Below are 14484 nucleotides of genomic sequence, written 5' to 3'. Positions count from 1 at the left end.
CATTAGTAGCTTAAGTTGCTGCCTACTGAGTGCATCTACACGAGACATTTACTGCAAAGCTAATTAGCTCCTCAGTAATGTATTAGTGTCTACATGTTCAGTACTATCAGGCCAGAGTAAACTAATTAACTCTGCCGTAGGATAGTACTGCCCAACACAAGTGCTATCCTATGGCAGAGTTATTTGCTTCTCTGCATTACACATGTAGACAGTGACCAGGGCTGGCTGGGGCATGAGGGTGCTTCAGTGCAGGGCTGCCTGCCAGCTAGCCCCGCACTGTAGCATCCTCATGCCTCAGCCAGCCCTGCTGCAGCATGTTGAACCAGGTCAAAGCAGCCCTGAGCTGGCAGGTTGACCTCTGCGGCCCCCGTGCCAGCCAGGGCTGCTCTGGTTTGGCTCAATGTGCTGTGGTCCCGGGTGCACATGTAAACGCTACACCCAGGAACAATAAACTCTGACGCAAACTGCACTGGAGCTTGTATCAAATTTTACATGTAGATTAACCCATTGAAGCCCACGGTGAGACTTCTTTTGACAGTGATGAGAGTAGATTTGGGCCGATCATGAGGGCTGTGGAAAAATCCTATTCTGAAATAACGAACCAGAAGATAGTTTCATAGTTGGTAGGGCCAGAAGGGACCTGAGCAGATCATCAAGTCTGACCCCCTGCCATGGGCAGGAATGAATGCTGGGATCAAATGACCCCAGCTAGGTGATTATCAAGCCTCCTTTTGAAGACCTCCAAGGTAGGAGCGAGCACCACTTCCCGTGGAGGTTGGTTCCAGATCCTAGCCGCCCTGACTGTGAAGCAGCGCCTCCTGATGTGCAGCCTGAACCTATTCTCAATCAACTTGTGGCCGTTTGTTCCTAGTTACTCTGGGTAGTGTTTGGGGGAACAGGGCCTCTCCCATTCCCTGCTGGTCCCCCCCGGTAAGCTTAGCCAGCCACTAGATCCCCTCTCAGCCTTCTCTTGTGGAGGCTGAACAGGGTTAGGTCCTTTAGCCTCTCCTCATAGGGCCTGCTCTGCTGCCCCCTGACCATGCGAGTGGCCCTCCTCTGGACCCTCTCAATGCCGTCCACATCCCTCCTGAAGTGCGGCGCCCAGAACTGGATGCAGTACTCCAACTGCGGCCTGACCAGTGTCGCATAGAGGGGGAGGATCATCTCCTTGGACCTGCTTGAGGTGCATCTGTGGATGCACGACAAGGTGTGGTTAGCTTTACTGACCATGTCCTCACATTGGTGGCCCATGTTCATCTTGGAATCAATAATGACTCCAAGATCCTTTTCTGCCTCTGCTGATGAGAAGGGAGGTCCCCAGCCTGTAGGTCTGCTGCTGGTTCTTTCTCCCCAGGTGCAGTACTCTGCACTTGTCAGTATTGAATCCCATCCTATTCTCATCCACCCACCCCTGTAACCAGATCTAGTTGTAGACTGTCCCTCCATTCTAGTGCACCCACCACTCCCCACATCTTAGTGTCATCTACACATTTGAACAAGGTGCTTTTTACCCCCTTGTCCAAGCCGCTGATGAAGAGGTTGAACAGTGTGGGCCCGAGGACCGAGCCCTGGGGGACTCCACTGCCCACATCCCCCCAGGTCAAAAATGACCTGTCCACCACCACTCTCTGGGTGCAGCCCTCTAGCCAATTTGTGACCCATCTGACTGTATAGGTATCAATGCCACAGTCCCCTAGTTTTTTAATGAGAATGGGGTGAGAGACAGTGTTGAAGGCCTTCCTAAAGTCCAGAAAGACTACGTCCACTGTGACACCTGCGTCCAAGGATTTTGTGACCTGATCGTAAAAGGCTACCAGGTTGGTCTGACAGGACCTGCCCCTAATGAACCCATGTTTGTTGCCCCTGAGCATAATCTCCCCTGCTGGTCCCTTGCAGATGTGCTCCTGGATAATTTTCTCAAAGAGCTTCCCCAGGACTGAGGTAAGCCTAACTGGCCTATAGTTACCTGGGTCCTCCTTCCTCCCTTTTTTGAAAATGGGAACCACCTTGGCCTTTTTCCAGTCCTCTGCGTGCTCTGGCCAGGTGCCAGAGTGGTTGTAAAGCCGTGTCAGGGGCCCTGCAATGACCCCTGCCGATTCCCTCAGCACCCTGGGGTGGAGAGCATCTGGACCTGCTGATTTAAACAAATCTAGCCCCACCAGAAGATCCCTAACTAGGTTCTCCCTGACCCTGGGCCCAGCTGTGCCTCTCCTGAGTCCATCCAGGATCCCGGTGGGGTGGGGGGGATGTCCCTGCCCCTGCCCCTGTTCAGAAAAATGGAGGCAAAGAATTGGTTAAAGAGGTCAGCTTTATCATCTGGTGCAACCACCAGATTGCCAAACATGTCCTGCAGAGGCCCCACGTTACCTAGTGCCGCCTTTTTACTCCCTATGTATTTAAAAAAGGACTTCTTGTTATCTTTGATCCTGGTCGCTAGTCCTACATCCGCTTCCGCCTTAGCTTTCCTAACAGCCCCCCTACAGTCTCGAGCAATGGAGATATAATCCTCCCTGGTGATTAGCTCCTCCCTTCCACTGGGTGTACGCCTCCTTTTTAGCTTTCAGGTGTTCCTGAATGCCTTTGGCGAGCCATGGGGGCTTTTGAGCAGTCTTGCCCCCTTTCATTCGCATTGGGGCTGTCACCCTTTGGGCTCGGAGGATCGTCTCCTTAAGGAACGACCGCTCGTCTTGGACTCCCAACTCCCCTCCCCTCCGGGACCTCAGTGCTTCTCCTACTATTCTCCTTAACTCATTGAAATTGGCCCTCCTGAAGTCAAGGGCTACTGCCTTGCTGCAGGCCTTTGACACCCTGCGCTGGATAGTGAATTCCAGCAGGTGATGAACACTATCGCCCAGGTGGTCGAGAACCCGCAGCCCCCTCACCAGGTTGTTGCCTGTAGCCAGGACCAGGTCCAGCAAGGCATTTCCCCTGGTGGGAGTGTGCACCTCCTGGGTTAGGTGGAGGTCCTGTATCTCAGCTAGGAACCTACGTGAGTGGTCATACCTGGCTGACTGCTCATCCCAGCAATGACGACCACATCCTTTGACTTAACTGTGAGCTGACCTGAGAATTCCTGGTTCAGCTCTTCCCCTTGGTTGGGTGGTCTGTAGTAGACCCCCACCATTAAGTCCCTTTCCCCCCTCCTCCCCTTGTATTCTTACCCAGAGCACTTCAGTCTGCCCCTCCTCTGACTCCGTCTTGTTTGTTGAGGACGTGTATTGCTCTTTCACGTAGAGTGCCACACGCTCACCTTTCCTCCCCATTAATATCCCGCCTGTACAGTCTGTAGCCCCTAATCTTTACTGCCCAATCATGGGTTGAATCCCACCAGGTTTCAGTGAGCCCTACTATGTCCAGATTTGTGCTAGCTAGCAGGAGGGCAAGTTCCTTCTGCTTGTTCCCCATACTACAAGCATTAGTGTAGAGGAATTTAAGGCCTCCTATGGGTGCTTGCACCACCCCCTTGATCCTAGGACTATCCAGACCCCTGTCACTTACCTGGGTACTTCTCGTGCTCATCACCTGTCTTGGCTGGGAAGTGTCCTTGTGTTCCCTGTGGCCCCATCCCCCGGCGAAACTAGTTTAAAGCACCCCGTACCAGATCAGCCAACCTGGAAGAGAAGACACGCTTGCCTTTAGGGGAGAGGTGAAGCCCATCCCACCCGAGCATGCCCCCTGCGCAAAAATGCGGGTCATTGTCAAGGAATCCAAGGCCTGCCTGGTAGCACCAACTCCAAAGCCGCCAGTTGACCACTCCAATGCAGGCCTCATGGCACTGTCTGCATCTACTTACTAGGAGAATAGAGGAGAATACCACCTGTGCCCCCATCTCCTTGAGCTTGGCCCCCAGGGCCTTATAGTCCTTCATGATGTGGTCTGGACTGCTCCCGGCGGTGTCATTCGTTCCCACGTGGATTAGGATAAATGTTCTGTTCAAGGTCCTCTCCACTGGCTCTTAAAACACTCAGATAAAATCTTCAGCTGAAGAGCAACCTCGTGTACATTTGAAATTCAAATATACTTTGTGGGTCAGGCTTTGTTTCCAGAGCTGATGTTTGTTCTGCGCCACTGGTCATTTTTTTGTTTAGACAGAGAATAGAATTGCCTGCATTTTAAAGGAGCCAAGTAAGTGGTACCATTTGTGCTTTAGGGCACTTATAACATTTGTGACCCACAGTGCAGTTTGCACGAATGCAAGCAAGGTATCTGAAGTAGGTGGCAGGAGGGTCTGAATTTCTTAGAAAGTGGAACAAACCAGTTTTTGGTTTGGTTTTGTTTTTTGCACAAGCTAAGAGTCTGCTTCAAAGACCACTGACGTCGAGGAGAATCTGTCAGTGGTTTGGATAGGAAGGCTTATAAAATCTAAATGGGAAGATGAAATTCAAAAGAGAAACTTGTTCAATAGCTATTAACCCCTTCTGCTACCTTTTGGCTTTCATGTAATTTATTTGTGTACAAAGAACATATTTTTTATGTAGTCTGTCAATAAGTCTGTGATGGATTTCTGAGCTAATCCTCTGTATACTCTCTCTGTTATGTATTGAGAGTCACAACTGGATGTAACCATTGCACTCTGACAGCCAGTCTATTATCACCTAGCCTAAATCGTTCAGGTTTCTACATCAGAAGCCTGGCTTTTCCTTGATGATTAGTGTGTGTTAGGGGAAATAGTTGTTTGTGCTCTGTCTTGGGATACCCACACAGTATTCATGTTGTTTTATTTTATTTTTTTAAAAGGTGGTTGTTTCTAAAAGCCAAGATCAAAACTGGGGATGTGATGTATATGCATAAAAACAGTTCCTGCCTCAGAAAGCTTGCTGTCAGAGCAGAACAACTGGGTTTGAGAGACTGGGATGGAAGGAGCTGAAAAATATGTCACTATTGAAAATGCTCAAGAGCCATAATGCCACTCTGTATCCTCCCTTCTTCTCCCCCATTTCAAGAGAAACTAGTCTTGGTGTCCCCAGGAGTCCATTTTTTTTCCTGGAATTGTTTTCATTGTTGTGGCTCATTGACGTAGATAGTAGGAGACTCTCTATCGAGTGCTAAGAAACAAAAACACTATTACCAGTGTGCTTTTATGTAATTCATGCACAGATCTCTGCTTGCATTCTGCTATTCCCTTCCTTTCCCATTTCATTCCCCACAACTTGGAATTTCTAAAGTACCTGTTCTGTGCTGTGTCAATACAGGTTGCCTACACAACAGGACTTTAATGATAGGCCCTGTGCTTCTCTTAGTCCAAACCCAGTAAATTCTTTGAGCAAACAAGCTTGCAGAGGAGGCTGCATTGATAGAGACTTGGCTTGTTCCCTTTGTAGCAGCGATGTGGCAGGGTATCACAAAACAATGATCTGATCAATACAAGTGATACTGGTGATCTAAAGGCCATTCCTTTTAGCCTGAGTGCTAGAAGAGCCAGAGTCTGTCTGGCACTCTTAATGCTATGGACTGCTGGTATTTATTTATTTATTTTAAATCTTGGCACTAGTCCTCCTGATGTCATACTTGTGATGCTGTGCGACTAGGCAGTCTGAAATTCTGGACAGCAGTGCAGTTGATATTATTTTATTTTTCACTAGACTGTCACCTTGTCCCATGCCTACCATACTCGCACAAACATCTGTATCTGGAATTAGTTTCTAAAGTCTTGTGTTTTCTGGTTAGCAACGTGTATTTTAGAGTTCAATATACAATAAAGCTTTATTGGCCTTGTTGATAATCCATGGTATACCAAAATTATACAATGGTTCTGAATATTCTGGAGGCGTTTGTATATATGGTTTTTATTTGCTGTGACTTGTTGTGATTTTCAAAGGAAACTTTGGATTCTTGGCATGCAGCACTTGAAAGGATCCTGTTGTGCAGAAAGTTTTGAGCCTCTGTTTTCTGAAAAGCAGATCTGCTCGCTCTGTCACTTGAGTGCCTTAAATCCCAGCACCTACAATCCCAGTTGAAGTGTGAGGGTTTAGGCCACATTATCAGTTGCAACTTTCAGGGCCTAAAACTGCTGCTGTCATTAGAGATGTGGGCAATGGCTGCCTACTGTTTTGCCAGCTAAAGAAAATACTAGTCTACCCCAATTTTAATATATGTGGTGTTCTGATCTTACCTTTTTCTCTTCCAGCTTTAGCAGGGAGTAATAGCTGCCTCTGGGTTTAAAGTTGGAGATGGCTGTCTCTCTTGGTTAATAAGGCCAAAGAGACTTGAAGCTTTCTCTCTCAATTGTAGTATCTAAATCAGATTTTAGAAGAGCTGAGTGAGCTCATTCCTGCAAATTCAGCCAGTTTCATGCTAAGCATGAAAATCAGGCCTCCATCGTTCACATGTTTGACTTGGAAGAAGGCACCTCTGTCCTGTTTGGAGTAGACCATCCATTTTATTGATGCAACAAACTGCTACCTTCCCTTAAGAAGTGAATAAAAGCAGGTGGGAATGCTGGATACTTGGAGCCCTCCTAAGAAGCTTTGCAGGGTGGTTTAGTGAATATCTGCTGAGAAATTGTCAGCTGAAAGGTGGGAGGGATTCGTAAGGCAGTGTTTACGGGTTGTTGTCCTGGAGTGAGGAATAGGTCTGCTGTAGATCTGCTAGGTAGAATGCCTGCCTCCAGTGCATGATTATTCAAAGCAGATGGATGGCCTTGGGGAATGGGCTGTTGCAACCAAGGGTCTAACAACCCTCTCATCTGCTATTCTCATAGGCTTTACTTTCTTGGTCTTCTATGGCTTAAAAAGCTGACTTGGGTTTTTTTTTAGGTCCGCCTTTTGGGGGGGGGGGGGTGTCCCATTTCTGATCTGTTTTATTAGCTAATAGTTGCATGCTTTCAAAACCATTATGCAAACATCTTGTCTATAACCTCACTACCCTTTACAATTTTAATATATTAATCCTCAATAAGTGCTGTTTATTCCTGTGATGCAGGGAAATGCTACCTGCCAGACTGGGCATTGAGGCACTGAGAAGGTGTGGCAAAGCATAGAATTAAACACGGGTCTTCCAGCTCATGGGCTAAAATTCTGATTATGGGACCATTCTTTTACTGTCTTTCCTATAAATCACATGCACAAATACACGCACAAGGGATAAGTGTGATTATTTGACAGGAAGACGATGATTGCCAATTTGCAACGATACTAAAATAATCCTAGTGTTTTGAGAGTACCCAGAAATAGTCTCTCTCAGGTATTTCTGTGTCCAGCTGTGTGGCTTCACCTGTTTGAAGGCTGAAGGCTTCTTGGCAGACTGCACAGTGTTTGAGCTGGACCGAACAGCTGCCACTGCTGTGCTTTTAGTGAGATGGCCATTGTGAGATGGAATCTGCAGACTTTGGCATAATGCAGTGGGCCTAGGTCTGCCAGCTTTTTTGTGGTGAAGATGTGGCTCTAGTGGCCCAGGGTCTGTTTTATTCTTGTGATGCAGGGAGATGCTACCTGACAGACTGGGAGTCTGCTTGCCAATTTAGGTCTAATAACAAATCTAAGGTCTAAGCATTGTGTATCCATCTTGGTTATTTAGCTGTAAACGTGGTGCTGTACCTGCCTTGATGTACTTCCACAGAACTTGCACAAACAAAGATTTCCAGTGGTTGAGCTCCTTATCTTTTGGGTGTTCAATCTGGGGCACCTTTTAAAGGGGGGACTTCTTTTTTTCTCTCAAGGTTGCAGTTACCTAGCACTTTCTAAACACTGGGCCCTTTTCAGGTATTACATGTTGGACAGCTGAAAAGAGATGTGGCTGTTAGAAATTCAAGTCATAGTAATTTGAACTGCTAGGCAACTGGAAAAGCTAAGCCATATGTGATGCTTGTAGGTTGAAAATATCCTGCTACATGATCGCGGCCATTATGTCCTGTGTGACTTTGGAAGCGCCACCAACAAATTCCAGAACCCTCAAACCGAAGGAGTGAACGCGGTCGAAGAAGAGATCAAAAAGTAAGTCTGTCTGTTTGTCTGTCTGTCTTCTTTTTTTAACCCAGGCCTGTTTCCTTGCAAGGCTAATGCTTTCTGTACTGGAACCAAACTATGCTTAGGTCTGGCAAGGCGGATTCGATGCTTTGGAGGTAAAGAAAAAAATCAGCTTGGGAACTGCTTTGGGTTTGGTAGGACTTGTGTATTGATGGACACTGACCAGCTCTGGGATGCACTGATAGGACAGTGTGGTTGCAAGAGTCAGTCCCTCACTCCTGTCAACTGCAGAGACAGTGAATGACAAGATAATCCAATATATATTGCCAGCAGCCTTCCATGATCAAGGTGAGAGGAAGCTAGGCTATGCCATCTGTAAATCATAGATCCACTTGGATACAAAGTGTCATCTTTGGGGGGTCTCAGGCTGTGGCAGTCTGTTGCTTTCCTGGTATGCAGTGCTTGGCTTAAGATGATGCAGTTTCCACTTCCATTTGAATTGCAAAGTAACCTTCCTCCTGGTTATCATAACTGAACAGGAATTTCAGCATGGAAGGCTATTTATTAGAAGCTATGTACTTGTCTATTGGCTGAAGTCCCATGAGTGAGGACAAAGAAAGGGGCATGCAACTGTCTATGATATTTAAGAATAAGCAAATATTATGAATTCCCGCATCCCATTCTTAAGATAAGAATATATTTTCTATGTAAACTTTGGCTGTAGAAAGGATTTTGCTGCAGCCTTTGTTTTCCAGGAAATTTGTGGAAGTTAAGTTTTTACTTTTCAAAACCAGTTTCACTCTTATGTCCTATAAAAATCTAAATCTCTAAATTGAATTGGAACTATTTTAACTAGTTGAAAATTTCAGTACCTAGCCCATTTCCATTACTGCGAGGCAAAGTTGGAATAATTGAGGAAAACACTGTATAATTGGAATGAACTGATTTTCTTCTCTGACTGTGGCTTCAGTTCACTCATGGACCTTTCTGTTGTAGGTACACAACACTATCGTATAGAGCACCAGAAATGGTCAACCTGTATAGCGGCAAACTTATTACTACAAAAGCAGACATATGGGTATGTACAAAACCTATGTGGTATTCATAAAACTGACATGCACTCCCGGTTAAAAAAAACCAACCTGCAACTTAATTACATGCTAACTAATGGATAGACTTAAACACCACTTTGTGGCAGAGATGACCAAGCTTTGTGTAGAAGGAACTGTTATTTGACCTTTGGGTTGGGTTATTACAAATGTTGTTTCATATTTCCCAGGCTGATTCATGAGATGGTAATTGCCCACTCTATTAAGCTGCTGCCTTCTCTGTTCCCTTCATTGAGAGCTGGGTGCCGTTCTTGGCTGAACAGTTCATTGCGAGACCTAGTCTACTTTTAATGAATTGATAACCTCCAAGCTTTTTTATTTCACATAAAACCCAAACTTGATAGTGAAGATGACCCAAAGCAACCTCTGGCTCTGCATCTCGAACATGTGACATCAAAATTGGACAAAGTTTAAAAAAAAAAAAAAAAAAAAAAAATCCCAGTCAAAAATCAGACTGATACAAGGTCCTTCTGGGAAGAGTTAACTCCCTTTTGTTTCTCAAACCTGGCCAGGATATGGGCTTTGTACAGAATCCAGATGCGTTACCTCATTTTGGGTGATGCTTTTCTGTTTTTTAGTTCTGACTTATAAAACTTGATGTGACTTGCTTCCCAATGGAAGGTGAAACTATTGTATAATGTGTAACCATATAACCCAATGAAGTCTGGAGGGTTTATCTTCAAGTCAGAATAGGTAGACTTAAAACAGTCTTTGGTGGCTGTGTTGTAATGGCAATCTTGCAAAAGCAAGGAACAGAAGAGAATGAAATGCATCTAATGCTACCCTTGAGTGTATCTGAATGTTTTGCCAAGCTCTGAGTTAGATAATAGTGAGTGAGGCAGGTAGTGGCTGTGTCTGTGAGAAGGGTTGAACTGTATCCTCAACAATGCCCTGCATACACAGCTTGGTATATGTGAAAGGGGGAAGAAAACACTGGCACCATATAGTCTGCCTGGGAAAGAGACTACTTTCCTTCCTAGGATTTGCAAATGTGTAGTCCTAATTCAGGTTCTAGTAGTTCAGTGGGAATGCTTGCAAGATTGCTTGCATTGTATGCTAGTGTGCCCTAGTGGAAAGGGCAGTGGACTGGGAGCTAAGAAACTGGGGAAGGAATTACACAGCAGTAACAACATTACTAGCTTCTAGAGCCCTAGAAGTGGCCAGGGGAGAATTTTGCTGGCTCGGGCTTGGCACAAGACAACCAACCCACCACAGTTCTCAGCCTGGCATAGTCCTACAGAAATTCTGGGTGGCAGTGCCACCCATAAGCAGCAAAGTATGTGTCCTTCAGGACTGTCTTAATTGTGTTGGGGTCTGCACTGACTTCTGCTGCAGCTTGGAATCGGAAAGGCACAAAGGTTAAAGCATGACATTGGATGCTTCTGTTCCCATCTCTCTGTCTTTGCCGCTCCTTCTGCTGTTTCTTCTCTTCTGCCTGCCTCGGTGTGTGACAGCAACTGGCTGCCACTGTGTAGGGTGCTGCACACAATGGCTCTGACTTCAGCTGGAGTGTCCAGCGCCACTGCCATAAGAATCCTTCCACACACAGTCTGTGTATTTCATGTGGCTGTCCCATAAATTGCACTTGAAGACCTTGGGTGAATTTTTAAACAAGCCTGTTCAGTGGAATTTTGCATCACTCTTGTGTGCAGGTAGCCATAGGCTGGCCAGGGCTAGGAAGAAAGATGCCACTCATTGGGATGTGTGGCAGTGCAGGCTGGTATCGACAAGCTTTGCATCTTCTGAAACAGCTGGTTCTGGTCACTGCCAAGGACTCCCCTTGATTTATGCCTATGTTTTTACCAGCACAGCTACTGTAGTTAGGGGCATGATTCCTGCCCTTTGACCCTCCAACCCAAAACATGACACTGAAGCTGATAAAAAACCAAGTGTAGATGTATTTGTCACTATGAAAATGGTTACAGCTACAGAGCTGATGCCTGAGACCATTGTTTCACACAGACAAGGAGAGTATGGCCAAATTAAATCCTGCTGAATATGGTACAGTTTCCTGGTGTAGAGAAGATCTAGATCTTTTTGGAAATGCAGAGTGGTAGAACACAGCTGGCTGTGACAACAGGAATTGCTTTGGGTAAAGAAACCATTGTGGGCAAAACTCCCAGGCACAAAATTAACCCTGAGTAGCATGCAATTGTCCTTTCTACTGGGGGGGGCAGTGGCAGGTGTGCATGAAAAATGTATTAAGGCCAGGTGCCTACAAGCTTTTGTTTTCCCACAGGAGCAGAGAAAGAGCCTGAGCTATGCTTAGATTAATTTGAGGTGAGGTAAAATAGCTGTATCTGAGTCCCCTCCGTAGGTGATACAGATAGAGGATTAGCCACAGTCTAAAAACCTTGGTATGTGTCTGACTTTCTTGCACCTTTTAATTCCTGGTGTGTTATCATCACAGCACCCCTGTGAGACAGGGAAATGTCCGTATCCTCATTTTACAGATGGGGAGCTCAAGTATAGAGACTAAATGGGTAGCTCAAGGTCATTCCAGAAACCTGTAGCAGAGCCAGAAACAGAACCCTGACTTTAAGTTCCATGTTCCCACCCAGAGCAATGGACCATCCTGCCGTTTAATCGATAGTGGCCATGAAGGTATGTGTGCTGCAGTTCCACTGTGCTGATGGTTTCTCCCTGCTTTGTCTTCTCCTCAGGCCCTTGGCTGCTTACTGTACAAATTGTGCTATTTCACTTTACCGTTTGGTGAAAGTCAGGTGGCCATCTGTGATGGGAACTTCACCATTCCAGACAACTCGCGCTACTCCCAGGACATGCATTGCCTCATCCGTGAGTACCTTGGCGACAGCATCATAGTTGGCTTTTAGGTTTTTCCCCTTAAACTGCTCGCTGCTCTGTTTGCAAACCCTCAAATATCTATACTAAGAACCCGGAGCTCTCCACTCCACAAGGATGAACAACCTGGACTTATAGCAGCTTGAGCAATAGCTGTGTGAAAAAACAGTTATGACAAAGAGGCTTCTGTTTGGAGGGGTGTTTGCGATTGGTGTGGGAAACCAGGGAAGTAGACAACCACTGGGTTTTTAAATTCTTCCAGGAACTTCCACAACAAGCCTCTTTATGCAGAGAAGTGTCTGCAGTAATAAATTCATTTGCATTAGGAGCTGAAGGGAACAGCAGTGACTTAGGCTACTGATAAGAATTCATCTCCTGCGAATTGAGAAACAGGACTGAAATGATTATAAATAACCCACTGACTAAAGTGAATGTGTAATTAAGGGTACAATGCATTTCTGTTGGCAAAGCTGCAGCAGCTTGCCTCCTTTCACTTCACGTGGGGTTTACCAGCCGAAATCTTGATTAGTGCAGACTCGTATGTGTTATCGAAATAGCCTGGCACTTCTCCACCTGTCCACATGCCCAGATGTGGGCTGTTGGCCTTTCTCCCTGCGAGGGAAGGGCCAGCCATGTCCAGAGACTGGATTAGGTGCCTCTAGGCTCCATTTAGTCAAAATAATTCCCATGACCAAGGAAGGCTACAGGGTTCAGGAGCCTTTCTCTTGGCTTCTCTTCTCCTCTGCTTCAGAACCTGTGGTAGGAACACCTTGCTTTCAACTGAGCTGTTCAGCTCTTTATCAGTATCACTTCAGTATCCTGCCAGCAGATTCTGCTAACTGAACAGGGCTGGGTAATCCCAGGCTCTCAGTCCCCTTTGCACTTACTTGGAACAGATGTTACAGGCTTGCTAGCTGCATTCAGGGGTTGCACATTTAAACTTCAATGTGTGCATGACATGAGTTTATTCAAGTGACAGATAATGCAAATAGCCTTTATTTACACTTTCAAGGAGAGATGGGTTTGGTGCTGCTTGAAACTCCTAAACCCATCCCATATAGTTATCACTGGCATGACTAGTTCTTTCAGGTCTGTGATGTCCTGGGTGCTGTACGTGATCCAAGCAGGAGATGGATCTTGCCTCAGACCGGTTATAATTTAAATAGGCTACCATTGTTTTATAGTTGAAGAAGGGAAGTGACTGACTCTTGCACAAGCAACCTGCTACCTCTTATTGTAGACATGCAGTCAGAGCTTCCACAGGAAGATAAGTGTGCTCACTTTTGCTTGCTTAGGAAGCAAATGAACTTGGATTTAATTAAAGCTAGCCCTGCTACCACTGCCTGCAAGGAGAGCTTTATCACTGATCGCAACAAATGAGCATTAGGTCTCTAGGACTAAAACTGCAGACGTGATGTAGGTGTGCCAAGCCATGACTTAAATTATTGGCAAGCATGGAGCAGGATTTTGTACCCTGGTCTGGATAGGTAGGTTTCATGTAGTCACAGCAGGGTGCAGCTTGGTCATATGATCATTTGAGAGTTTGCACCTTTTGGATGTTTCATAACCTAAGTCTTCCGATGCATCTTTTTTTAGGGTATATGCTTGAACCAGATCCTGACAAGAGGCCCGATATTTACCAAATCTCATACTTCGCTTTCAAGCTAGTAAAGAGAGAGTGCCCAGTTCAGAATGTACAGGTGAGTTGTTGCGGTCTGTTCTGGCAGAGTTGAGGGTGGGTAGAGTGAACTCCAAGGGATTTGTGGTTCATTCCTTTTAGTCATTTAATTCAGGCAGTTAGAGAAACACCTTGACGTAGTGGAGGAGTTGGCTGTGGTGTGGCAATGGGTGACGAGCAACTGCAGTAAGCACCATTGCTTGCCACAAAGATGCTTCCTCCCTAGTGAGTAATGCAAGCGGATCATGGGTTAAAACTTTCTGGGTTTTTAAGGTGCTGGGCAGAAACTGCTTCCTGCATGGCAGTACCTGTTCATCGCTGGGCCCAAAACCAGCAGTGGAAAGGGTGACTAGGAGAGTTGCGGGCTTCTAACTGGCATGAAAGTGCATGCAGCTAGGATAAATCCCTGGAGGTTTGGCTCTTCTGGCCTCAGAAAAAATCAACCAAATCTCTCTTGCTGAGTATTAGCAAACAGTGAAAACATCTCTCTCTTACACGTCTACTCCCTTCATTACCATTTGCTCACCTTTCAAGAACGTCCTTTTATGTATGCTTCAGTGCTGGTTCCAAGGCAGTGGTTACAGTGATGTTACAGTGAGATAGGTGTGTCTGACATTTAGTACACCTGTTTATTAGACTGTGGTTTCCGTGTGGGGCTGACAAGTGTTTTACAGCATAAGGGATGTTTGGGTGCTACAGAACTTTAAGTTGCCTAAGGATTTGGGCACTTCATTTTTTTTTCTTCATGCACTTCCAATTTACATTCCTTTGTTCAATGGGATTTTGTTGTTTATTAACGTAAGTGAAGTTTTCCTGAAAAGTATGAACAGATGTTGCCCATAACCTGTTGCCTTTTTAAAGGACTCCCTTGTGTTTATCAACCACTTATCAGCCCTCATGTTTAATTGCCCTCAAACTCCAAGCATGGTTATGATATCTTGATTATAAGACTGTCTTAGGTTTTTTTGTTGTTCCCCCCCCCCCCCCCCCC

General features: G+C 45.8%; 1 protein-coding gene across 7 annotated transcripts in view; it reads left to right on the top strand.

Annotated features, from left to right (window-relative positions):
- AAK1 (AP2 associated kinase 1) overlaps nt 1-14484 on the top strand; it is a 101373-nt gene that overhangs the window by 41429 nt on the left and 45460 nt on the right. For all 7 annotated transcript variants that reach the window (XR_003096081.1, XR_003096080.1, XR_003096079.1 and 4 more), the window contains exons 6-9: nt 7810-7931; nt 8901-8982; nt 11677-11809; nt 13412-13515. Coding sequence is in view for 4 of the 7 variants with exons in the window: in XM_025214629.1 (XP_025070414.1) it covers nt 7810-7931; nt 8901-8982; nt 11677-11809; nt 13412-13515 (441 nt within the window). In the remaining 3 variants the exon portion in view is untranslated. The remainder of the gene's footprint in view (nt 1-7809; nt 7932-8900; nt 8983-11676; nt 11810-13411; nt 13516-14484) is intronic.

The sequence above is a fragment of the Alligator sinensis genome, unplaced genomic scaffold, assembly GCF_000455745.1.
Source record: "Alligator sinensis unplaced genomic scaffold, ASM45574v1 scaffold1030_1, whole genome shotgun sequence".
Taxonomy (NCBI): Eukaryota; Metazoa; Chordata; order Crocodylia; family Alligatoridae; genus Alligator; species Alligator sinensis.
The sequence above is the reverse complement of the archived record's forward strand: the minus strand, read 5'-3'. Positions and strand labels throughout refer to the sequence as shown.